Source organism: Pygocentrus nattereri, chromosome 20 (genome assembly GCF_015220715.1).
Source record: "Pygocentrus nattereri isolate fPygNat1 chromosome 20, fPygNat1.pri, whole genome shotgun sequence".
Taxonomy (NCBI): Eukaryota; Metazoa; Chordata; class Actinopteri; order Characiformes; family Serrasalmidae; genus Pygocentrus; species Pygocentrus nattereri.
In genome coordinates, this window is record NC_051230.1 from 15,100,528 (window position 1) to 15,128,014 (window position 27,487).

The 27,487-nt window shown below is 38.8% G+C and overlaps 1 protein-coding gene across 4 annotated transcripts; it reads left to right on the forward strand.

The window, feature by feature from the left end:
- The first annotated feature begins 233 nt into the window (after nt 1–233).
- On the forward strand, nt 234–27,487 carry LOC108423616 (spermatid perinuclear RNA-binding protein-like). Of its 4 annotated transcripts, none has more exons than XM_037531959.1 (17): nt 234–405; nt 6,366–6,513; nt 6,639–6,841; nt 8,211–8,370; nt 9,441–9,585; nt 11,858–11,952; nt 12,306–12,401; nt 13,212–13,323; nt 13,405–13,502; nt 13,603–13,702; nt 13,790–13,855; nt 13,974–14,086; nt 15,399–15,533; nt 21,669–21,809; nt 22,277–22,379; nt 24,048–24,092; nt 24,908–26,673. In XM_037531959.1, the coding sequence occupies exons 2-17, from the start codon at nt 6,493–6,495 to the stop codon at nt 25,024–25,026; spliced, it is 1,752 nt and encodes a 583-aa protein (XP_037387856.1). In that variant the 5' UTR covers nt 234–405; nt 6,366–6,492; the 3' UTR covers nt 25,027–26,673. The 4 variants fall into 4 exon arrangements, with proteins under 4 accessions (XP_037387856.1, XP_017546523.2, XP_037387855.1 ...); XM_017691034.2 differs by having other exon boundaries at nt 235–405; nt 13,787–13,855; XM_037531958.1 differs by having other exon boundaries at nt 235–405; nt 6,384–6,513; nt 13,787–13,855.

Consider the following 27,487-nt stretch of genomic DNA (forward strand, 5'->3'; position numbering starts at 1 on the left):
TGCCCGTGTTTAACTTGTTCGCTCCCTCAGATTCCTCTAAAAATAAACAGCTTTCTCAAGTTAGCCAGCCCACGAACTAATACACGAAAACCTGTCGAACTCATATCAGTATGCATTTTACAGTAACGGTGATTCGAGTCATATCATATTTATATATGTGTACATCCTAGCTGGAACATGAAACGACAGTTTAGGCGACTGAAAAATGTGAAGTAGTGGTGCAAAGATGAGGCACTTGCTGCTCCAGCACGCCTGCGCCACGGTGCTGCACCAGCAGCCTGAGAGAGAGAGAGAGAGAGAGAGAGAAGCAACTACACCATCCACGCGTTCACGGAGAAAAGACACCATAAACACCTGGCTCCATAAACAGGACGTTCCCAGCATTTTCGTCTCTGTCCTAAACCGGTAAGTGCCAAACAGAGTTATAAACAGAGCTCCCGCTCTCCTGTAGTTTGTTAGCGCTTTGTCAAAGCTGGCTAGTCCACTTATGAACTCCTAATTGCAGTGAGTGAATGAACGCGGCTGCTGCTGCTGCTACTGCAGTGGATTTTGATGAAAACGAGCAGCCGCCAGTGTTGACGATTTTCAGCAGGGTCCTAGTGAACCAGGACAAACATTTTTCTTTCATTTTATTCAATTTCTAATCTCCTTCCCTCCTCGGTGTCTCAGCTACAGCTTGTCCCCTAAGGGACATCAGTAAATACAGCAGCTAGACGGGTTAGCACGATAAGAGGGATACATGCGGAGGCAGAATGTGGCTAATGCTCCTAAAATCACCACAGGAATGGGAGCCAAACTTTTCCCCTGTACACATGGCGATGATTTCTGTATTCGTTTGTAGAGAAAAATCACTGAAGTCCACGTTTGTTTATGGGTGTAACGATACACCCGTGTTCAGGTTCAAATGGTTGGTTCTGAGGCTCAGATTCGATTCGGTTTTCGGTATTTTATGTTTTGAATGTCCTGAATCTACAAAGCTTACACATAGTTTTTTGGCTCAGAAAGAAAAGAAATTTCAGACCGAAAGACTGCAAAGTAGAAACAGAAAACAGTATACAATTACAAATACCTGAACTGCCTCTTGTAAATTGTCATGTGCACTTGTAAAATAATGTCACAGTTTAACTAGTTTTTCGCTGCTATTTTAGTTTTTTTATTTCATGGTTTCTGTGAAAGATGGCAAATGAAGTATCCTCTGAGGAGAAAGCAAGCTATATCAATGACCCTGACAATTCTAAAAAAGTTGGGACAGTGTGTGAAATGCAAATAAAAACAAAGTAGTTATTTGTAACTCCACTTTGACCTGTGATTAATTGGAAACAGTTATAAGACCAGGTCTTTAAACCTACCTTTTCTTTTGTAAATGCCTGCTTATTCTGAAACTGGTGCCTGCAGTGGTTTCAAAATAATAAGACTTTTTAAATTTAAGACTAGGAATGGTGAAAGACAGGTGATACAGTCATGCATGGGTGTAAAAGGAGAATCCAGGAAAGGCAAGGGATGGGTCGAGGCTCACAAGAAATGCGTCAGCGTACTATCCAACAGTTTAATACCAGTATTCGGGTCAATGAAGTGATGCTTAAATTTTCTATCTGACAGCATTCTTTTCAGTTTGAAAAAGGGTAAAATGCATGAAAGTGTTTAATTTATATATATATATATATATATATATATATATATATATATATATATATATATATATATATATATATATATATATATATATATATATATATATAATTACACACACACCTCCAAAAAAATAAAGGGGACACTCAAATAACACATCCCAGATCTGAATGAATGAAATATTGTCATTGAATACTTTGTTCTGTACAAAGTTGAATGTGCTGACAACAAAATCACACAAAAATCAATGGAAATCAAATGTATTAACCAATGGAGGCCTGGATTTGGAGTCACACACAAAATTAAAGTGGAAAAACACACTACAGGCTGATCCAACTTTGATGTAATGTCCTTAAAACAAGTCAAAATGAGGCTCAGTATTGTGTGTGTGGCCTCCACGTGCCTGTATGACCTCCCTACAATGCCTGGGCGTGCTCCTGATGAGATGGTCTCCTGAGGGATCTCTTCACAGACCTGGACTAAAGCATCTGCCAACTCCTGGACAGTCTGTGGTGCAACGTGGTGTTGGTGGATGGAGCGAGACATGATGTCCCAGATGTGCTCAATCGGATTCAGGCCTGGGGAACGGGCGGGCAAGTCCATACCTTCAATGCCTTCATCTTGCAGGAACTGCTGACACACTCCAGCCACATGAGGTATAGCATTGTCCTGCATTAGGAGGAACCCAGGGCCAAACGCACCAGCATATGGTCTCACAAGGGGTCTGAGGATCTCATCTCGGTACCTAATGGCAGTCAGGCTACCTCTGGCGAACACATGGAGGGCTGTGCGGCCCTCCAAAGAAATGCCACCCCACACCATTACTGACCCACTGCCAAACCGGTCATGCTGAAGGATGTTGTAGGCAGCAGATTGCTCTCCACGGCGTCTCCAGACTCTGTCACGTCTGTCACATGTGCTCAGTGTGAACCTGCTTTCATCTGTGAAGAGCACAGGGCGCCAGTGGCGAATTTGCCAATCCTGGTGTTCTCTGGCAAATGCAAAGCATCCTGCACGGTGTTGGGCTGTGAGCACAACCCCCATCTGTGGACGTCGGGCCCTCATACCATCCTCATGGAGTCGGTTTCTAACCGTTTGTGCAGACACATGCACATTTGTGGCCCGCTGGAGGTCATTTTGCAGGGCTCTGGCAGTGCTCTTCCTGTTCCTCCTTGCACAAAGGCGGAGGTAGTGGTCCTGCTGCTGGGTTATTGCCCTCCTTCGGCCTCCTCCACGTCTCCTGGTGTACTGGCCTGTCTCCTGGCAGCGCCTCCAGCCTCTGGACACTACGCTGACAGACACAGCAAACCTTCTTGCCACAGCTCGCATTGATGTGCCATCCTGGATGAGCTGCACTACCTGAGCCACTTGCGTGGGTTGTAGAGTCCGTCTCATGCTACCACGAGTGTGAAAGCACCACCAACATTCAAAAGTACCAAAACATCAGCCAGAAAACAGAAAGGTACTGAGAAGTGGTCTGTGGTCCCCACCTGCAGAGCCACTCCTTTATTGAGTGTGTCTTGCTAATTGCCAATAACTTCCACCTGTTGTTTATTCCATTTGCACAACAGCTGTGAAATTGATTGTCAATCAGTGTTGCTTGCTAAGTGGACAGTTTGATTTCACAGAAGTTTGATTTACCTGGAGTTATATTGTGTTGTTTAAGTGTTCCCTTTATTTTTTTGAGCAGTGTATATTTTGATTATAAGTTTCAAAATGATCTTTTGTGGAAAGCTAGCTTATTTTCTTTCGGTGGCCAATTCTGTGCTGGTAGATTTTGACTGAACTTAAAAATGTCATGTAATGCGACCTACGCATTGTTTTCTTTAACAGATATACATCATAGACTGGCAATTTTTGTGCTTTATATTCAAATGATAACAATTTGACTGATTTTTTTTTCCTATTATTTTGTAAAATATAATAAGAAAAGTGCAAAAAATAAAGCGCATGTAATTTCAATTAACTTTTATTTATATATCTATAACTGTTGTAATTTATTTTATCGGATACCATTGTAAGTATCTCTCATCATTGGCAGTGTATTAATTCTGACTCTGTAGCAAGAGTGGAGTACCTTGCTAGGAGAAGAGAAATGAAATGTAATTTTTATTTTTATTTATTTATTTATTTATTTATTTATTTATTTTTAATTGGAGACAATAAGGAACAAAAATATGATATCATTATTTATAAAACTCAAAAGTGATGCAAACTCTAAACACTTTATACTACCAAACGGCCTCAGCCGTTTCATGTAGATCAAAATTGCTAAATTTACAATCTAAAATTTAAATATGAATTTATGGGTTCACAGCATTCTCAGTGTTCAAAAAATTGCAATTGATATACTTATTTTTTGTATTTTAAAATTCTCCTATTGAGAATCCTTATGTCAATGACCCATTCTTCAACGAGCGATTGCAATGAATTGATTCATGTCATCAAAAGACTCCAGGAATAAAAAAAGGTCAGGCCAGAAACCACAAATGAATGCCTATGACCTTCTGTCCCTCAGAAAGCACTGCATAAAAAAGAAAAAACAGCATGATTATGTGGTGAATATCATCACATGGGCTTAGGAGTACTTATAAAAAGCTTTTTCATGGGTGTCCTTATTTCAGTGTGAAAACACCAAGGCACACTTCCATTGACAACATTATGAGGCACAGAACGTAATGACGGAGGTCCTGTACAGTTGTGCAGATAAACACTTGCATACTTGGAAAAATCTGCTCGAAAATGGACCAAGTGATGTCTTCAGTCCTCAAATGATTACTAAAAGTTTGTTTTTTAATTATTAAGAAAACAGGTGTATAACTCTGTGGTAAACATGCTGTTGTACCAACTGTTTTGAAATGTGTTGCAAAAACACTTAATGATTGTAAAGAGCTTTAAGTATATATTACACAGATTGGTTTGGCTCAGAAAAACAGTTTATTCCAAGCCAAATGGTTGCAGAATAACATGTCACTGTGCAAAACGGTGAACTGAGTTATAAACGCAATCTGTGTTTTTTACTGTGTTTTATTGTTTTAATTGTTTTATTTACTATTATTATTGTCTCATTTTATGTAAGGTGACCTTGAGTGTCAGAAAGGCGCCGTCAAATAAAATGTATTATTATTATTAAACAATGCAAACACCTGAGCTGCCTCTTATAAATTGTTTTGTGAACATAAAACAAAGTATCACCAGATTAACAACAGTTATGAAAGTAGAAATAAAATATGTGCAAACTGTGAGTCTTGACATCAACTATAACTTTATGTTTACTATTTCAGTAATGACAGAATGACAGTATTTTCATATTATTAAACTGCTGTGTCCGAATACTTCAGTATCCCAAGTCTTGAGTCAGGAGAAATCCTGCTTTGTGTTACATTTTCCTTTCTCTGGGCTTGCGGAGTGTCTGTCTACATTTGGGTTCAGGCAGTTTATGAGACCGATTAACAGTGTTAGCTAACTAGATGGCATAAACTGGCCAAAATTAGAAAGACTAGTAATACCGTAGTCCTGTAGCTGATGTCTGTGCCAATTCTCATCGATACATTATGAACAAACAACATTATCTGGCTAGCACATTTAGCTAATTAAAACAAGTTGGAAGTTGCTTAAGTATGTGACCATATGAAAGCATTTGTATTCGTCTGTGTGAAACATAGGTGTCAACTAGCTGCTTGCAAACAAATTAGTTTAATAGTCTTTGCACTATGTATTTGCAGTACTGGTTCTGGCAAACTGAGCTGGTTGTCTAAAACCTACGTTTAAGCTAGTACTAGCTAACCCAGCTAGAAGTTTGTTAGTTGTGTCTCTGCAGTCATGTTGGTGAACTGAACTAGCTGTGTGAAATTTGTTTCACCAGAGACATTATAAAGGAGGAGACTGGTCACTGGTTGAAATATGAATGGGGAAAGTTTGAAATGTTCATGGCATCTGTTTGTGGGGAAAGTCATGCCCTTCATGATAGACAACCAGTCAGCTTGCTGGTTACACCACAACTGGGGAAAGCCTCCCTCTTTGTGGAGATTTGCATAAAGGCTGCAAACCAGTTATGAGGTTTTATCGGTTCAATAAAATATGTTTTTGAAACAGTAATTTAGCCTCGTGTTTGAGTATTTTGGTCTCTGCCCATTCAAAGATATAGGAGTGTGGTCTTGTTTGGTTGGAAATAACTACCTGGCTACCTTACCAAGGTGGCTGCCAAGTGAACAGACTTTCCTATAAGGACTTTGCTTCAGCTGTTCGCTAACTTGCTTGCCAGTTATGGCTTTGCAGTGATGGCTCTGGCAAACTGAGCTAGTTAGCTGGCTACACGTTTAGAATAACCTCATGAAATCTGGCTAATTTAGGCGAATGAGTGGGAATTTGCTAGATAATTATTTAAGAACAATAATAACATCCAAGAAGTCCAAGAAGGCATCATTTTGGTGATCTGGAGGAAGAATATGGATTTTGGCAGTATAGAATAATATATCAGGCCAAGGTCAAGAACAGGATTTGAGGTTCTTATATAAAAAAATGGAAATATTGGCATTTTCATGCAGTGGTGAAGACCAGGGTGTAGAATACACTGCTATATATTCTCAGGTATAAATACCATATTAAATATTGTGTTATTTATACCAAGATGCTAATAGCATTTATCTTATTATTATTATTATTATTATTATTATTATTATCATTATCATTATTATTATATTTTTAACTATGCATTGAAATATTTTGTTTTTCAGTACTATTTCACCTTTCAGTCCTCTCAGTAGAGCATAAAAGAGATTTGAAGTGGAGAAGAACGGTCGATAAATGAAGACTTTGGGTCAGTTTTACTGTGGCGCTATCCTGGTCACCATTCTCTAATCCATGATGGAGGAGACCACTGATGTAAGCTGCTGGGGACATTTGCAGTTTGTGTTGTGAATGTGCATGAGTATACACACATTCATAGAAACACATTTGTTTATCATTTTACATAGTCCTGTGCCACATGGCCTGGGTCTCTCTTTCAGAATTCTCTTGGATCGCTGGCCAGTGATGACTCTTACGTGATGGCCAAACACTCAGCCATTTACCCATCAGCCGAAGAGCTGGAGGCTGTCCAGTCTCTGGTGTCAGTTGCAGAGGGAGGCCTAAAGCAGGTCTCAGACTGGCTAGCTAATTCTGCAAAGGCTAGTGTTGTCATATGTAAGGACCAGGCAGAACCCAGCACAAAGTAAGTTTCTTTAAGACTCTAACAGGTTTCTATGTTTAAACTCATGTTTCAGTGGCATGTTCATATTTAGCGACAATTTAAGCAGTTGTTGTGTTCACCAGCAGTTTGCAGTTTCTGAAACAATAGCACTTCAGAAGGTTTCACTGTCTGTACATACTTCAACATTAGCCATGTCTTAAAGGAGTGTTCCACCAAGTTCTCCAAAATTCCTGTATAACTCAGTGGTTAAGATGTAAAGAAAGCTTTCTTTTTTAAAGTTTACAAAGTGCTTTGTAGAGAAACCTACCAATTTCTTTAGATTGGTGATGATAAGAACCTATGCGAGGCAAATCCTGTCAAAAAGGAATTGAAAATGAAAGCAATAAAATGTAAATGCCAACTTCTTTTTGCCGTTTCTTTTCCAAAAATCTGTGCCAATATCCTGCCAAAATTTGAAAATGAAATGAAATGCCTTCATTTGCAATTTAATTTTTCTCATGAGCACGAGCCGTTTTTTGACAAAAATAACAGATAAAAGAAAACACAAACTTCACTTTGGCTTTTCTTCATAAAACGCAGAATACGTGTCAAAACTAAAATCAAAATACAAAGTTTACTTTCTTATTTCTTTTTCATAGTGATTGGCTGCAAATCTGCCAAAACTAAAGTGAAAATGCAAAATGAATAAATCAACAGCAAAGTGACTGTCTGTGATTCCGTTTTCAGTGCTGACATGCTTTAACTGTCAGAATGAAAAGGAAACTGAAAACAAACATCCGTGCCACCTGCTGGAGACTCAATTTTCATTTTGCAGTTTTCCTTTTCTTTTTCTATCTGACCAACATGCAAATATATGTTTATTAGCACTAGGCAGGGCTAGGGTATAGGGTACATTTTTTTCATTTTCATTTCCTTTTTGGCAGGATTTGCCTCTCGTAAAGAGCCAGGGGTCACAGTGGCAACAATGTAAATGTATCCATTTTGTTTGGTATCCAAAATGAATAGTGGACTGTGAGAATGTGTTTTCTGAGTTTTTATTTATATTGTTGAAAATAGTAAAATAACAGGAACATCTGAAATAAAAATGAGTATTGTTATTGAGTATATGTAATCTTGAGTATTGAGAAATGTTTTTGTTTTGTCTTACAGTGTCTTGCATGTACCTGTAAAAAGTCTGAAGCATCAGGCAGTGTAGTCATAACCATTTCTTGTAATGTCTTTCTGTAAGTGAGTTTTTGGAGGCATTAAATGCTTCAGACATCTGGTTCGTACCTCTGTCAACATTTTCTGTAATTTTCTGTAAAAGAGTGTTTAATAAAATGAATGCCTGTTTATATCATAATGATTTAATTAAAAAGAATTTCTGTGGAAATCAATTGGTTCTGTTCAGGTGTGGTGGGCTGTTGGTTGGTGTGGTGCGTGTTGGATCAGTGGCCAAGGGCCTCCTGATCAAGGGGGTAATGGACTTGGAGCTGGTCTTGCTGTGCCGAGAGAAACCCACCAGAAAGCTGCTTCTCACAATCTGCACAAACCTGCCGCTGCAGATGAAGGTTAGCTAGTATTACTCAGAGCTTTCCCACCTCCACAAACCTTTGGTTACTTTAAAACTGGACTGAAACTGCTGTTTGTGTGGCCATTCTCGAAATAGCCTACATGTCTGAAACGCTTCAGTAATCATTTTCATAGTCAGTGTTGGGGGTGCAGCTCCAGAAATGCAATTAACTAATCTGTCAGCTGCTCTGCACTGGAAGTAGTTAAGCTAAAGCACAGTGAACTTAATTACAGGGCTGCAAGCCCATTTAACCAGGCAGAAGACAACAATTTGCTTTGATTAAGCTATTCTGCAACCTGGTAGCTGAAAGTACCTTAAAATGAGTTATCCTGGTTTGGTCTGTTTTAGATGCTGAGGCAACTTCTAAAATCTTGTTGATAAATATAGCTAAATGGCCAACTACCAGAAATGGTTCATAGTAAAGTCTATATTATTCATACAAGGTACAGAACTGTTCAGAATTTAGATATCGCCTTTAATGTATTTAATTTCATTATGGTCCGTGCAAGTTAAGCTTAGTTTCAGGAGGTATTTCTGAGGAGATAAAGTGGAATATAAGATATGTAGGGAAGGGGAAGTCAAAGGAAAAAATGTTAGGAAAAAACTGGAGTTTCTCAGCACTGCAGTGACGTTTATCTGGTAGTGATGTGTTGCAGCTGGTACGACCAGACATAGCAGTGATGCTGGAAATACTCTGTAGTACTACTGCTGGACTGAGAATAATCCACCAACCAAAAATATCCAGCCAACAGCGTCCTGTGACCACTGATGAAGAACTAGAGGATAAGCAGCACAAATGGTGCAGCAACAGATGAGCTATTGTCTTTGACTTCATGTCTGCAAGGTGGACCAACAAAGTAGATGTGTCTAGTAGAGTGGGTAGTAAGTGGACACAGTGATTAAAAACTTTAGCAGCACTGATGTGTTGATTTGTTGAAGAACCAGGTAAAAGGTGACCAATGAAGTGTTCGGTCAGTGTACATGCTGCAGAAGCAACACCAAAGCTTTGGCAAGTGCTTTATTTTTACATGCTATACGTACCTGTATCTCTTCTTTCTCCTTCTGCAGAAATTGACAGAGGACAGCTACACAGTGCAGCCATGCATTCCAGAGGCAGCTATTCTGGTATTCAAAAGCAGCAGACCTGATCTGCCTCTCAGGGTCACCCTCACCTCAATGGAGATGAAAAGCAAAGAGTCAGAAAGAGGCCAAGGTAACGGCCGTTAACACATCACAAAATGTCCTCTTCTCTGGGATGCAAAAAAGACCACATGCAGTTCTGCGTGTGAAATCATCACCAAGTGGAATTTCTCTCTGATCGAAAGTGCATAAATTGCATCATGTAGTTAATTTTTTTATGAAGTGGGAAAGAAATATTCACATAGCTTCTGGTCACATCAACTCAACATCTGAGCTCTTTGCTGGCACCTTGCCCAATGCCACCAGGTTCTTTCTTTGACACTTTGACGCAGCAGTTGATGTGTGGAGAAAAAGCCCTGGGATTTTTGGCCTTCTGCGTGTCTTTCGTTTTATTCTTTCCCCTTGCATTCGCTGCACGCCTTGGAATTGCTGTCATATAGAAGCTAACAAGAAATGTGACCCTTTAGCCACTGATTGACCTCTCCTCTTGCTTGCAGCATTCTAATCTTGTAAATTGTAAAATGCTATGTGAAACCTCTTTACTATTTGATGTGGCTACAGAAGGCATTGGTGTTTTGAATGGTGGGCGGGTGGTATGGCCCCTGATATTGTATTGCCATGTTGTTGGCCATAGTCAAAATGCCATAGCAGCATTGCCACTTTCCTCTGCAACAATGAGATCACAGGCAGGCTGGTAGGAATGTTGGTTCTCTCAGGTGGAGTTCCTGGGATGATAAACATATGACCAACATGATAAAAACACCAGCATGGAGGTTTCAAATGAGCAAAGAATTAGGCCATATTTGGTGATGTTTAGGCCTGTGCCTAGTGACTGTTTTCGATGGTAAAAGCACCCAGTGACTGTAAAACTCATTTACCAGCATTTTAAAATATTTTGTTTATTATTGATTTATTTAATGCAAACCATAGCATGGAACTAATATTCCCACATGTGAACATAAGAGAACTTTTAAACTTGTTAAGTGATGTGATATCCTATTTATCACCTAATGTAATTGAGGCTGTTATAGAAATGTGACTGTTCTTTATTAGTGGATTAATTGATGGCAATATATTAAAACTTTATGTTCTTTTATTTGACAAAGTTTCAGCTTCAATTCTCAAGCTATAGCTTTTTTTTGTGAGTTAGGATCTAAAAATGACCAGAATAATACATTTTGCTGTTATTATTTTTATTGTTATCATCTCTGTGAGTACATTTGATGATGCCTCGGGATACGTCATCAGTGCTGTTTGGGAGCAACAGCAGGGTGTACATAGATAATAATAGTCATCTTGTTTTTTAATATGTAAAGTACATGGCTTTAGAACTCAAGTCTAGCAGTCTGAGGTTCTCCAGTAGGGGACGCTATTAGCATGTCACTTCAGTGATCGTCATTTAGAGAAGAAACAGCCATAAACCTCAGTGTGATCTAACAAATGCAAACTCAAACCAGGAGGGAAGAAAATTGAGCAATAAAACATATTGAGCTACTTAGTATTATATATGTGACTTCCGTTGAAGAATTTTACTAAATCAGTTAATGCTGAAAAGGTATGTAAACTAAAGATTGTATAGAACCACCGTTGTGGGGGACTGTGTTTGTGTATTTCATTGTTTATTGTTATTTAACTAATTGAATGCATCTGTGCTTACCAGAACAGGAGAGTGAAGAAAACAAACAGCAGTTTAATCACTGTTTCTCATTTTTACCATAATTCATGTTTTTTTTTTAGTTCCTTAGATTTTGACTCTCCATTGTATATTATTTTTGGCCAAAATATTTCTGTGCATCCCACTATTTTGAGATGGGCACTGACTCTGAAGCAGAAATGGGAGCAAAGAGTGATAGCATGCGAGTTGAAGCTTAATCTTTATCTTGTAAAAACATAATAACGGTGGAGTTCAGTAGTTGTGGTTGTAGCTTATGTTCATGTTTAATTAGGCCATGAAAATTTTGTTAATCCCAATAAGAGAATTCTGTTACAGACACAGGTCAAGAGATGTTTCACACGTTAGTGTTCTGCTCCCTGGTTTTTGGCCCAGGCCCCATGCTGGTATTTTTAGTTTTCCTCATATTATCACATTGGTCTGCCTGCTGCCTAAGCTGCTGATCTGCATCTTGAGTTAGCAAAAATAACTTGCCTTAATGCTTTTTTTTTTTTTTTTTTTTTTTAGAACAAACTAGCTTGCATGAAATAACTTCTCTTGACTTGCTATGCACTCAGTCAGATCAGTGGGATCCTAATTGTAGTATTCTACTTTTCTGCCAGTGTGTTCTGACAGAAAAGCTCATGGTGAATCTACTGTTTGTGTGTCTGTCCTGTTCTGTTCTTCTCACCAGTGGAAAACACAAAAGCAAAAGATTCGTCTGATCTGCTGGACCAGCAGAGATGCCTCCTTGCTCTGGCCTCTCTGCGACATGCCAAATGGTTCCAGGTTGGCCATCAGTTTGCACTATGTGGTTTTTGTAGCCTTTGGCACGGACAAATAGAAATTTCATACTCATTCACAGCTCAGAACAATTTGGTTTTCAATTTGAAAGTGTAACTCCAACACTGTCCGGTTGGGCTGCAAAATCAGAAACTATCATCCCACCTTTGAATGACCCAAACTGACCCAAACACTGTGTACTAGTTCTCTGGCGCTCACCTTTCCTCCTTGCCTCACCTTTCTGAGCTGCATGACATCTAACATTAGAAAATTGTTTTTTTTTTTTTGTTTTGTTTTTTTTTGTTTTTTGCTTCATAAATGCAAAATCTTTCTGCTAAGATGTGGTTTGACTTCTTCAGGTCAGGGTAAGTGGTAAGAAGTCCTGTCTCACAGTTCTGAGGATCCTCAGGGACATATGTATCAAGAGACCAGCCTGGGAACCTCTCAAAGGATGGGTAAGTTTGTGGGAGTTGGAAGCTGGAAGACATTACTACAATGTTGTCAAGGTTTTTTGACTGTTATGGAGTTCTACAGTAAAAATAGCTTCAAAAAGCAGCAGCTTTTCAGAAGAGCAGCAAAATGGGAGTGAAAAAGACTGCAAACAATTTCATCACCTTGGCCAACCCATGGCTCATTCAGGCTGTTAAGAGATCATAAGAAATCACCTGCAGTGCAGTTTCATTACCCTTCTTTTCATGCCCTAGAATGATTACATCAGAATAGGAATAATGACATGACATATAAAAAACACAGTTTTGAACAATTTGTTAATACATTGCAGTGATTTCTCCTCACTAACAGTATTTTTTACAAGTGAGAGCAATCCAAAACAGCAGTTCAAGTATCACTGTGAAGCTTCTCCATCCTATACAGCATCTTAATTTGTAGAGTCTATGGCCATGACAAGTGTAATTCTCTAGTGCATTTTCACATAAAAAAACAAACAAAAAAAACAAAAGTAGAATATCTCTTTAGCCACATCTTGCAACTGCAAAGCTCCGACATTTGTAATGAGTGGTGTGATGTCGCAGTGATTTGACTTTGACATGGAATGAGCAGTTAATCAAATGGGGCAATTAATTAAACTTGTATGGGTTAAATATAGATGCTACTCAAGACTTGCTTTTCCTGGTTTCAGTTTCTCTGAATTACTCTTCGCTTTGATATGTGGATACCTCAAGGTTCAATATTAGGCCTTTGTTTTGTTTCTTGTATCAGTTACCTTATTTATCACTGCACTAAATTTGTATTCTGTTTCACCTCAGCCTTTGGAGCTAATCTGTGAGAAGGCTGTTGCCACAAGTTATAGGCCACTGGGGCCCAGTGAGGCTCTCCAAAGGGTCTTGGGTTGCATTTCTTCAGGCATACTGCTGCCAGGTAAGTGGCATTAAGCTACTGTCTGGTGAGTAAATTGTGTATATTATTAATGGCAGGAATAAGTTTTTTTTCTTTTTGGAGGTGGGCCTGGATTGCGTGATCCATGTGAAAAAGAACAAGTAGACACTTTATCAGCCATGTCAAGCGATCAAGCTGAGCTTCTTACGCACACTGCACAGGTTAGAGCTCCCTCGGTCAGATTCAAAATTATTTGAAAAATGAAACTGAACAGGATGTAAAGTAAGTTTGACAAATGACCTAATGTATCTACTTTTTTAGCACGCGTTACGGCTCTTAGCTTTCGGCCAGATTCACAAGTTCCTCCAGATGGACCCTCTTCCTTCAGCTAAACCTGCTGTGGAACCAAAATTAGCAGAAGGTTGGTACTTTCATGTGTGTTAAGTCTATGATTTATTTAATATGGTCTTTCCATAAGGTTTTGAAATTATATTTGTGATTTCAGCAGGGATGTCTCAGAAAAGACTTAGTGAGGATGAAACGCTGGAGGAACCAAGGAGCAAGAGGACAAACAGTATGCATTATTAATTCTTCATCCCTTTTTTTTTAATGATCTGTCAGGACTTATGAAGAAGACTGATTAAACTGTTCCTCTAAAACTTGCCTAACAGTTCTGCACTGATGTTTTGAAGGTACTAATGTAGGCTCGTTGTCTGCTGAGGACAAATCAGATGGTAAGAGGAAAGTAGAAACTCTCTCCAAAAGCTCCTGCAACAATCACACAAAGAGCTCTTCCTCAGCCAAGGTAAAGGGTTAGATTCCATTCATTTTAGATTCATTAGCATGGCTGGTATAGTATGTGTGTAATTATTGTTCCTGTCGTTAGGAATCTGAAGGAAATGCTATAAATCTAGTGGTTGCCTGAATAACTTGAATACTCAAATATTTGTTCATGATTTTGGAAGTTATTTCCTTAATTAGTGTTTGGAAGCTTCACCTTTTGCTAACCCTTCAGACCCAGAGTTCTAGATCAATAATAATTATCATAGGAAGAGGCTTTTGACGGTTGTAAACAAAACATTTTATCATGAATCCAGAAGAAACATAGCAATTACTTAACAATGAACTTAATAGTAGATTACAAGAAATCATGTCATACCCAGATAAAGTTAAAGATAAAGGCTAAACAGAGCAATACTCTCCTCTGTGATTTTGCACAATGGCACTTTTTTTGAAAGAGTGAAGGAAGATAAATTAAGGCAAAATATTAAAGTGGCAGGCAATATTTAGACAGACAATTAGCCAAACACACATTAGTTTTGGTGTAGTTTCAGTGGTTGAATTACATTGCTGTCAAGCTGAGAGACAAACTGAAAGCAAACAAAAGCTAAATTTATTATTGCTAGTTTTGCCTCTCACCCTTAAACACAGCATTCACTGCATATAGCTCTTCATTCTGTCCTTCAGACTGAAAGTATTTCTATAATGAAGCAATTTCTGTAATGAGAGTAATACACTGAAATAATGTGCTCAATGTAAAAATGTAAGCATTTTAGGGGTACTATTGAAAATAAGTACTCAGGGACTTCTTAATGAGATTTATGTTTGCCTATCAAAGTTTTGTTTTCAATGAATTGAACTTGAAGCGCACAATTAAAATGGCTATCCATTCTGTAAATCAGCTAAACTGACTATTAAAACATGTTCATTACAACTATTCATTACAAATGAAAGCTGTAATGTTTCAGTTTAAAATGACTGAAATGGATGTTTAAATTATGGTTAATAATGAAATAGGTAAATATAATTGGATATAGGGGTAGTATTGAGAACAAGTACTCGAATACTTGTTCTAAAATGGCGCTGAGTATTCAAAGCCTCAAGTGCTGTATGGGCCAGCCCTAAATAAATCTGAGTGGAAAATTAACTGAAAGGTGAACTAGCTTGATTCTGACCTGTCAGCAGTATGTATAATCTATTGGAAACACAATTCCACAAGAATATGATACCTGACGAATTTGTGGATGTTCTGTAAACAATGTCCACACATATTTAAACAAGGGTGTCAGGTGTTACTAGTGTGCTATGAATCCTCTGTGGTCTGCTTTGATTTTCAGGGTAAAAGTCAGGGTCCTGTCCTCACATCTAGGGGCAAAAACCCAGTAATGGAGCTGAATGAGAAGAGGAGAGGGCTTTCATACGACTTAATCACTGAGAATGGAGAGAACCAACAACAGCGCTTCATCATTGAGGTGGGAGCATCATTAACTTGATTGATTGATTGATTGACCCCCCCCCCCCCCCCCCCCCCTCATATCCCTAAGCACAGTATGGAAAAGCAGGACACAACCCAAAAGTGTTTGAACAATATTCATATATTTTTTTATACAAGCAACCTATATATCTGCTAGGAATGAAGACAAACTTTTCCAGCACCTACCATTTACTACATACGGTAGTACAGGTGTACATGGTTAATTGTAACAGGCTTAGGGACTAGTTGTATCAGTCGCTGAGTGTAGAAAATCATATGTATACAGTACTGGCTTTCACTTATATAAGAAGGGATTACTGCTGTTCTAGACATGAAATATATCTTCACATAGCAAGAACTATTGAACCAAATGAGCTATCCATCCTAAACACATTAAAATATATTAATTAATATAAGTTTTAGCAGTGACAAGAGGCTATCAAACATGGCAAATGTACTTTTGTCCACAAAATAGAACACCAAATATCACCCCAATAAAATTGACAGCTGTAGTACATTTCTGGTAAGTCTGTGCATAAACACTTCCAAAAAATAACTATTTTGAGTTTATATGGGGTCCCGGTTTGAGTGTACACTGTGAGTGTTTGGCTGCCGCTACTCATCTGTGTTTTGTTTTTCTTGTGGTTGCTTTTTCTTTCCCTTTGCGGGACTTTTGGTACATGTACTCTCCAGTATCGATGGACTTGTCTCTCTACTCACAAGTTGAATCTTGCTTTGTGATAATGTCTATGACATACGTGCTTCTCACCTGCGTGAGCCCTCTTCCTCTTCTCCTGCACAGTGACTGCATCTGTGGTAAGTGTGTTTCTACTCCCTTGCTTCGTTGCTGTTGAGTTTGTTCTGTGGTAAGCTGCAGCATTTCTGCTTGTGCTTCTCACAGTCTTAGCTGGGTGGTGTAGTGGGCACCAGAGCTCTGGCATTTTCACTGTCTCTTCTGTCATGTCCATGGCCGGTATCCAGAGTTTTTGTTTTTGGCCTCGAGTCGTGCTGTGCATTTTTGTTTTTTACACTCTGGCAATGTTTAAATACTCACGGACTGAACCCAAACACCTCGACTGCCATGTGTGCCTGGATTCTATGTCATATAATCTCTGCCGGACACTTGGAATTGCTCAACGTACACGTTACATCCACCGTTCAAAAAGAGGACCCTCATTTAATTATGGTTGTGATGGCTCTGATGTGCGGATCCCAACTATATGGACATATCTTGCTCGCTGGAGTGACACTAAAGCTATTCATGGAGTAAATCATGGTCATCTCCGTCCACTTTCAAAACTGGTTGAGACTTCCCTTCCCAGCCATCTCTGCTTTAACCTCGCCCATCTTAACGCACAATCCATAACCAATAAAGCCTCATTAATCAATGACCTCATCACTCAGAAAAAAGTGGATATGTTTTTTCTTTCGGAAACTTGGTAACAACCTGGTGACTACTTACATTTAAACATGCTGACACCCCCAGGCTACAGTTATCTATCAAAAAAGGAGATGGTCTGGCTGTGGTTCATGATTTTGGCTTAATGGTCAAAGAACTTTCACTATTCAGTACTACAACCTTTGAATATATTGCTTTGAAGTTTGTTTCCTCCTCACCTCTACAGTGGCTGTTAGTTTATTGCCCTCCCAAACCTGCTGCAAGCTTGTCTGAATTTAATGAACTCCTCACAATCACTTCATCTCTTTGCTCTGCCATAATTGTGCTTGGTGACTTTAATATCCATGTTGATTCTAAATGCTCTCTTACATCCGAGTTCATTTCAGTTTTAGAGTGTTTTAACTTGATGCAACATGTTGATTTTCCAACTCACACTCATGGTCATACTCTTGATTTACTCTGTTCTACTGGTTTGAATGAAATCTCTGTATCTGGTTCAGTTTCTGGTATCTCTAACCATAAACTCATTGAATGTAGTTTTCATATTTCTACTCCTCACCCCTATGAAAAAATCTGTTGTCTATTGTGATATTAAGTCTGTCAATCTCAATCTGTTTGCTGCTTCTCTTCAGTCTTCAGCCCTGTCTGACCTACATAACCTATCATCCCCTGAGAGTATGGTTTCCTTTTATAATGACACTATCTCTGGATTGCTTAATGATTTAGCTCCTTTTAAGAATAGACTTCTCCCTGCCACCCGCTCATGTTCTTGGTTCACCCAAGAAGTATTGAAGACCATCGGTCGGCGGCTTGACCGCATTTATAAAAAAACTGGCCTTACGTCCACTCTCTACTTTACAGTCAACACACCCACAAACACATAGGGATGCCCTTAATACTGCCCACTCCAACTACTACTCCTCCATCATAAATAGTGCTAAGTCTAGGCCGAAAACACTCTTTCGAACTGTTAACAAACTCCTCCGTCCTCCTGTATCAGCGTGCCCCCATTCATCTGAGCAATGTCAGGCTTTTCTACATTCCGTTGAAAAGAAATTTAATCAGGTGTTTCCTTCTACTTCTGAGTCATTTGCCTTTATTGATTTTCCTACTTTGAATACAAAGTTAACTTGTTTCACACCTGTTGACTCCTTTTCTGTCTCTGAACGAATCACTAAGTCTAATGCTTCCTCCTGTCAGCTTGACCCTGCTCCCACCCCTCTACTCAAGGCCTGTTCATCTGTAATCATCACCCCAATTGCTACAGTGATAAATTCATGTCTCTCTTCTGGTTTGATTCCTACTGCCCTCAAAACTGCTGCAGTTACTCTGATACTTAAGAAACCTGAATTGGACCCGACTTCTCTTACTAATCACAGACCAATCTCACACCTTCCATTTTTAGTTAAAGTAATGGAAAGAGTGGTTGCTTCCCAACTCAAGACATCTCTCAGTGATAATGCCCTCTATGAACCATTTCAGTCTGGTTTCCGTGCTCACCACAGCAGTGAGACAGCTCTTCTGCGAGTAGTTAATGATCTTCTCCAGTCTGCTGATGGTGGTTCTTTCAATATTCTCCTTCTCCTTGACTTAAGTGCAGCATTTGATACTGTTAATCATGATGCTCTCGTTTCTCGTCTTTTCTCTATTGGTATCACAGACACAGCCTTACAGTGGTTCAGGTCGTGTCTTACAGACAGACAGAAGTTTTTCACCTCTCCTGTTACATGTGGTGTCCCGCATGGCTCCGTTCTTGGACCCCTACTTTTCTTAATTTACATTTCACCCCTTGGCCAGATCATTCGTAGCCTTGGCCTAAACTTTGATTGTTATGCTGATGATATTCAGTTATATCTCAGGACACACGCACCCTCAGATTTCCCTCCCAGTACACTAATTGATTGTACTGTGTTCCCTCGTTTATCGCGGGTGTTACTTTCCAGGACCACCCACGATAAACGAAAATCCGTGAAGTAGGGATGCTATATTTATTTAAGTATTTATACACTATTTTAAGGCTTTATAAACCCTCCCCCAATACTTTTACGCTACATAAATCTTTCCCATTCCCTTAATAACCATTACCACACTGTTCTGTGCATGTATTGTACCTTTACAATTACTGTAAAATGTTTTGAATTCCTAAACCTACATAGGTACATATGTACAGTAGACAAATAATCACCTCAGTGGTCTGGTTAAATGATAATGCATACAGGACAGTAATAATAATAATACAGTAATAATAATAATAATACTGTAATAATAATATAATACAATCACATAATAATAATAATAATAGTAGACAATAAAGCGACGAAACCCCCCCCCCACACACACAAACAAAGTAAAACATTTTACAATGGTACTCACCATTGTACAGCTCCAGCCTGTACGTGTTGCCTGTAGTAATTACTCATTGAAGATCGATGATGATGAATATGTACACTGATGATGATGACGATGAATGCCGACAATGACGATGATTGCCGACAATGATGATGAATGGCAAGAAGAGCTTACTGGCCTTCTTGAGGCACCACTTCGTCAGGTGGTGCATCATCGGCCTGGGACGTACCTGTACTAATTTTGTCATCAGGTACAGGTATAACTTCCGCTAAAGGCGCTGGCGTAACGGCCTTTTTTCGCGAGTTAGGAACATCGTTATGGGGAGTTGCTGATGCTGTTTTTTTTTTAGCTGGGTCAACATGTTTTTGTACGCTGACATGCTGCTGTAAATGCTGCTGTAAATCGTAATATTTTATGATTTATAATATTCTTAACATTATAACATTATTGTTAGAATTAATATTTTTAATATATTTGTATACATTTTGGGATTTTTTAAATGTAAAAATTAATCAAATATATATTTTTTTCACAGATCGAGTTCCGCAGAAAACCCGCGAAGTAGCAAAAATCCTTACTGGTTGGCCCTAAACATTTACTATCAAATTCATCCAGTTTTTCAGTTAGTATTGATGGCCTGCTCGTTAAGCCTGCACCTGTTGTTAGAAATCTTGGTGTTTTACTCAACCCATTACTTAATTTTGATCTGCATATCAAGTTCCTCACTAAGACTGCATTCTATCTACGTAACATTGCTCATCTTCGACTGCCCCTGACTGATAAAGATGCAAGTATTTGGGTTCATGCTTTCATTATGACTCATATTGACTACTGTAACTCCCTCTTTGTTGGTCTCCCTGTAAAGTCTATACAAAAGCTACAGTACATTCAGAACTCTGCAGCTAGAGTTCTCACCCATACTAAGCATTCAGCTCACATCACCCCCATTCACTCTCAGCTACACTGGCTACTGGTCCTGTCCTGTATAAAGTTTAAAATTTTACTACTCTCTTTCAAAGCCTTGCATAACCTTGCTCCCCCCTGACTCAGAGAACTGCTGACCTCTTACACTTCCCCATCGCTCTCTCAGGTCTTCTTGTAATAACTTACTTGCTGTCCCACGCACCAGACTCTCCACTTTGGGAGGGGGGTCCTTCAATACCATGGCCTCCAAACTCTGGAATTCTGTTCCTCAATTCCTCTGGGACTGCTCTTCTTTTTCCCTTCAAATCTGACTTAAAGACTTTTCTCTTTAATGCACATTTTTCTTCCTCCTCCACTGCTTAGTTTTTTTTTTTTTTTTCTTTTTTTGCTCATGCTATGTGAAACGACCATGTATAAATGTAACCTTCTTCTTCTTCTTCTTCTTCTTCTTCTTCTTCTTCTTCTTCTTCTTCTTCTTCATTAATATGGGGTTGATGCCCTTTTGCAGCTATAACAACGTCCCCTCTTCTGGGAAGCTTTCTGCAAGATTTTGGAGTGTGTCTGTGGGGAATTTTTGCCCATGCATTCAGCAGAGCATTTGTGAGCTCGATCATACACTGATGTTGGATGAGAGGGTCTGGTGCGCAATCTCCATTGTGCTTCATTCCAAAGGTGTTTGATGGGGTTGAGGTCAGAGCTCTATGCAGGCCAGTCAAGTTCTTCCACAACAAACCCACCCACCCATGCTTTTATTAACCTTGCTTTGTGCACTGGTGTTCAGTCATACTGGAACAGAAAAGACCCTTCCCCAAACTGTTCCCACAGTTTTGGAAGCATACAGTTGTCCAAAATGTTGTCCAAAATAAGATTTCCCTTCACTGGAACTAAGGGGCCTAGGCCAACCCCTGAAAAACAACCGCATAGCATTATCCCTACTCCACCAAACTTTACAGTTGACACAGTGCAGTCAGGCATGTAATGTTCTCCTGGTCTTCGCCAAACCCATACTTGTCCATCAGACTGGCAAATAAAGAAGTGTGATTCATCACTCCACAGAATGCACTCTCAACAGAGTGCCCTCCTATGCCAGGGCCATATTTAAAGTCACTGCGTTCTTCAGTACGACCCATTCTACTGCTAGCATTTGTCTATTGAGACTGTAAGGCTATGGTGGACAAGATGCATAACAAAAATATTGGACTAGCTTGATGGGCTGCAGCAGTATTCTGTGTAGGTTTGATCTGCGCCTCTGATTCTCAAGCACCTCTGATTCTCAAATAAAACATTCACTATCCAAGTGGTGGGTCTTGGTGGTCTGAGGGAGATTTAATTTTACTCAAGCCTTAAAGTGATGTTACTTAGAAGATCATACTTTTTCTTTATGATTGTGATTATATGTACCAAAGGAAAGCATAGTCTCAGGTATTGAACCCAAAATCTTTTTTATCTCCTCTTTGTAAGGTGCAAGTCGATGGACTGAGGTTTAGAGGATGTGGGCCAAATAAAAAAGTGGCAAAGGCAAATGCAGCGCTGGCAGCAATAGAAAGACTCTTCTCAGCACACAATACAAACAGCAACAAGAAGAAGAGGTCCTACACAAAGGTAACTGGCCCAACGCTCAGCCTGAAACATGCACATAATTTATATTAAAGTTACCATTTCAAATCAAATGTGCATAGTTTGCCTCTTAGAACAGATAATAAACCAGTAGCAGAAGTAGCACAACTTCAAACATTGAATGTGTCTTATACTTGATGTCTGAAGCTGTGCTACTTCTTTAAATTTGAAGCCTGAATTTCTCTCTGTACTTTTGTGTTTTTTAAGATAACAGTATATAAAACTGTGTTAGAAATCACATAAGCAAGTGAGTTTCCTTAACCACTTGACAGTTTGTGGCAGTTTTTACAGTGCTAAGCATTATTAGCCTTGTAACTCCAGTGCAAAACTAAAGCATTTTGGACACCAATCATGTCTTGGCTGGTTGACTACATTAAAGGTAAAGGGTAAAATTGTGTAAATTTGATCTTTGACTGTGCAGCACTACATGTTCATATGCATACTCTTATTAGGTGAATCCAGCCACAAATGGCTTTCATCGAGGGAAAAGGGGTGTTACAATGCCCAGGCCAGTGCTTCCTCTCCCTCCTCCAGCCCCTGCATACTTTACCCCAGGTATATTTTCTCAGTCTACTTCTACTGAAACATTTTGTCGCTGCACAAAAAAACAAAAAACAAACAAACAAACAAATAAATAATTTATATATATATATATATATATATATATATATATATATATATATATATATATATATATATATATATAAAATATTTATTTCTCCACATCAGTTGAGCACTGCAGCTGTCCTTTACATTGTGTGAAAATGTGATGTGACCTCTCCTTGAAGGCCACTTTGAATAAAATGGTAAAAGTGAAGTTTTTGACCTCTCCTGTAAAGTTACTTATTTTGAAATACTATATATAATGTATATTTGGACAGCAATGATTTGTTGTTGTTTGTTGTTAAGTCTTTAAAGCTGGGGACATAAACACATTATACATACATAGCAAAGATGCTCACAAGTTGCTTCATGAAAGTACGAATAGAGTCTTGAGTCTCTGAGGTGTGAGTCAAAGTCGAGTCTTTAGTAGACAATTTCAGCTGCACCTGCCACGTTTGCATGGTCATAAATATGAGCCCTTCTTTACAGAAAAACTTCCAATCTGATGGATGGAGCTCCAGCAATACACAGAGCTTAAAATAAAGGGACAAAACCACTTGAAACTGTTGTTAGTCTGTAGTTTATATAAGTATGCTTGCTAGCCATTGTAGTCGTTAATTCAGCTGAATATTTATAGGAATGTGAACTGTAACTCACTAAACCTTCAGCTAGATTACATTATAAATGCAGCTAAATTATTTAGTGCTAGTTTTGCCTCTTTCCTTTAAACACTACATTCACTGTATATAATGATTAATTCTGTCCTTCAGACAAAGTATTTCTATAATGAAAAGCTTGTTATTTGAAGCTGTATTGAATCTGACATGTCTGCGAGCTGTGAGGAAAATGGCGTCACAGTAATTACTGCTGTTTACCTTTCCTGATTTCTGCTTTCAGGTCGTGGTCATGACAAGTCAGGGAAGCTTTTCCCATAACAAGCTCCAGGGCCATAGCAAGTTTAACTTTTCTGCTGCTCTGGAGTAATAATTTTCCCATTTTCCAAAAGGATGAGGTGGATTGGAGTGGCAGTGAAGGCTTTTATTGCAGATAGTTGACATATTAATCACTTTTTATTTTACAAACCTTTTATAACCTAAGAATAGCTCAATAAGTTTATATTGAAGCCCTTGTTGTTACTGAATAATAAGTATGTGATAAATCTGGGATGTTGAGGGGCTAGACAAACAAACATCAAAAACCAAGACTGAGAGTATCATCAAGGTAAAGGAAAAACATTTTACACTGTGGTAGTGACTACAGTTAATAATGTACATTCACTAAAATACCCACAATACCCTCAAACCCCAACATCTTCACATGACAGTACAAAGGCAAGAAACAGGTTGGAAAAGTTGTATTAGTTTACAGCATTAAGATTAGTGGATCCTAATTTGATCAGTTTTTTCCCTCTGTAAAATTTGGAGTCTGGAGTCACAAGTCAGTTAAGAGTGCGTCTGGGTCAAGTCATGAGTCGGGTCGAGTCATGAGTCAGGTCAACATTCGGCTTGACTGCGATTCAAGTCTTGAGTCACTCGAGTCGCCATCTTTGAAACATATAAGTGATTAAATGGAAACTTCAGTATAAGCATATATTAAGAATATATATCTACTCACTTACAGGCTATGCTCCTTATGCTTATGGACCAGTTATCCCCCAGCCGTACGGTAGGCCCATAATCCATTCACCCATTAGAGTCTTAGTCTAAGGCAGTTAACCCCTTTGCACTCTCTTACCCAGAGTCAGATGAGTTCATCAGCACCATTTTAATTACCTTTCTACCCACAGGACTGATTTGTTCAGCCCAAATGCAATTGAATTGAAGGCTGTAGAAACAGCTAAAGGAAATGATGAAGAGACCTTTCAGGATTTTCAGATTTTGTACACTGCATTCATAATTCCATACGGTTCATGTTTGATTGAATGCAATACATTTCATAAAGGGCCAGAGAATAATTGGCATATATTTCTACAGCAATGTATAAACTCTCCACACTGTTTCTTTAAGGACGGGTAAATTCAGTGATCAAAGACACCTAGACGAGATGCTAAAAGAACTGAGCGAGACGCAGTTCCTAGAGTACAAACCTGCTCGGCACGCACTGCTATATCAAGGATTGGATCTGTACTGGACTTGGGATCTGAATTTAGTGGGTGTTTGCATTTGAAAATAAATAAGGATTTTTACTTTAGCCAAGACATGAGCGCACGTTTTGAGTAAAGTAAAACTTTACTCTTTTAAACAAAGAGTTTGGCCGGGTAGCTATTTAATGATGGAGGAATGCTGTTATATATTGAAATACAAAGAAATTACTGTTCATCTGACTCTTTGTAAGTTAGAAAAAAAGGAATTCCTTCCCAAAATATTGAACAATCCTTTCTCAATCCCTTCCGAGTCATTCTCTCATTGTCTATGGCTCATTGCAATTTCCCTGTTCTGTGCACCACGCTTCATAGTGTTCCATTTCTGTTTTCCTTGTAGGGGGTAGAATTCTGCCTTGCATGTTCCCTGTTCGCCCCTTCATCCCTCCATGTTCACGTCCTTTCATCCCTCCTCCTGTTTTCCATCCCCCCTTCCACCATCCTCGCCCCTTTCTATAAAGATTATCTTAAAAATGGTGTAAGATAATATTCATTTGTTTGATGCTTTTTTGTATGTTCCCCATTTTTCTTGGCAATTTGCACTGTTTCAAAGACGTGAATAAAAGTGTTTATTTTTCATGTCTTTGTACTGATTCATTTGCACTACACAAGGATGCACTATAGGGAGATGGAGAGTTCAAGTTTGTGTGTTGAATGTAGAGAGTACTGAGCTGAGTGCAGCACCACCCTCTCCTGCCTGCAACACTGTCGAAAAAAAAAAATCTATACTCTTTGTATTGTAAGCTTTTACTCATAAGCCCAGTGCACACTGAGCACAATGTTCTCTCCAATTCATTCTCTTCTACCACATATTCTTCCATTCACACTGTTCTAGAATGTTCTCCCCATTCTGTTTTCTAAAATGTCCTCTCTCCATTCATCTCGTTTTAGAATTTTCTCCCCTTTTGCAGCATTCTGAAGTGTTTTCTCCACCCCTAGTCATAGTCTTTTAGAAGGTTCTCCTTCATTCACACTGTTCTAGAATGTTCTCTCCCTCCCTAGTCTTAGCCTTTTAGAAGGTTATCAGTCCACGCAGATTAGTTGGGTTCTAGTTTATGTATCAAAACAGTAATCATTTATTTTATATGATCACATCCCTTTGAACTGATATATGTAAATGATCTCTATTCTGATTGGTTGCCATGCATTGTACTTCATTCAAAAAGCAGTCTGGGATAAAGCACTCCTTTAGTGTGAATGGGTGTGGCTACACTGCTGTAGGCTGAATAGGCAGATGCATGTAAATGAATTGGCTGTGACTTGAATTCAAATGAATTCAAAATGTGCTGTTTTTACAGCTTAGTTTCCATATAGACTATATGGAGTGGAGAGTAAATGGTACGTTTTGACTAACAATTTTTACATTCTGTGTAGATTAAAAAAAAACAACAAAAAACAAGGAAATTTGGCTTTCAATGTGTAGTGGTAAGTTTATTTGTATACACCCTTCTTGTTCCTGAACACACCTACCATATAGGTGCACTGTGTAGTTTTACAGTTACTGACTGTAGCCCATTAGTTGCTGCACAATGTATCAGCCATACATCCATCAATGGAAAATGACCATCATAGGACCACCGCTGACAAGGTATTATTCGAATGGTAAGCCATTCTCAGTAAGACAGTGATATCAATACATTATGTGCATTGGTGTGTCAGGCCCAGCAACGTTGCTGTATGGTTGAGAACAGTCAACTTACCAAAAGTATCCAGCCAACAGTAGTTTTGTGTTTGGAAGTTGTCTACTGATGGAGGAGTAGATCACTCACACAAATTGTTCATATAAAACAGACCCTATAGTCTTTAAACTCAGTGGATCACCTACATTTTAATATATTGTACAACGACATCAACAGGCAAATGTGTCAGCATGTCTCCACTTTTGTTTCTTTTTATTTATTCACATCATTTTTGATTGCCAATTGCCTTTTGTGTCTCAATGTCATGCTCATTGCACCAATACAAAAGATTTAGAATAAGATCTTATTCCAGTAACTTGTATTCAAAGTTAAGGATGCTTTTTTTTTCTTCTTCTCGCTTTTGGGAGAAATAATGTTTTTTTTCCGACTATGATGAAATATTTTAACTGCTCTCTCTGTCCGTTATCTCTCTTCTTTAGGTGGTCTGTATTTCGACAATGCTGTTTGCCCTCCGCAGACCCTCGCTCCTGTTTTTATTCACCTGGGACCACAAGATTTCTACCCTGATTTTTACATTTAATGTCCTGTCCAATCTGGCCCATTGGATCTGACTGGGCAACTTAGAACAGGGTCATCCTCTGGTGCTGAGGAAACTGTCACTGACCGATACAGCATTACAAGTTTAGTTTGTCATCTGTTGAGCAAGAATGTAGTTTGCATTCACACCAAACCTACATGGTCTGCAAACAGATGCATTTCTCATAGTAGATGCACAGCAAGCAATATTGTCAGGACTGTTATTAGCAATAATGGACTGTGTGTGCTAATGATAGAATAGAGGTGGTATTTCATGATGCTGCTGGTTTTGAAGTCCACAGATGTCCACCGTGGAATGTATATTTGTATTTGAAATGTTTTTAGAATTACTGTATTTATACTAGGAGTAAATGCACATAAGATTGAGCTGCAATATGATTTGTTTCTAAGAAACTGTATATTCAGTCTTTGATCTTATTCGTGACATACTGCTACACCTAGACCTGTTAGAAAAGCCAATACTACAGTATAAGCATTAGGGTATTATAAAACAAAATAATTGTATACATATTACAGCATTTTATGGTAACCATACAATCTTTTTTATGACGTTACGATGTTTGGAACATGAGTTGTGGCTTTGTGATTTGCTGTTCGTACCCGTTTGTGTGTGCAGAATAACTGTAAGCTGTATAAATGATACCAGATTATTCCATGCAATTAAATATCCAGTCTCAACATCA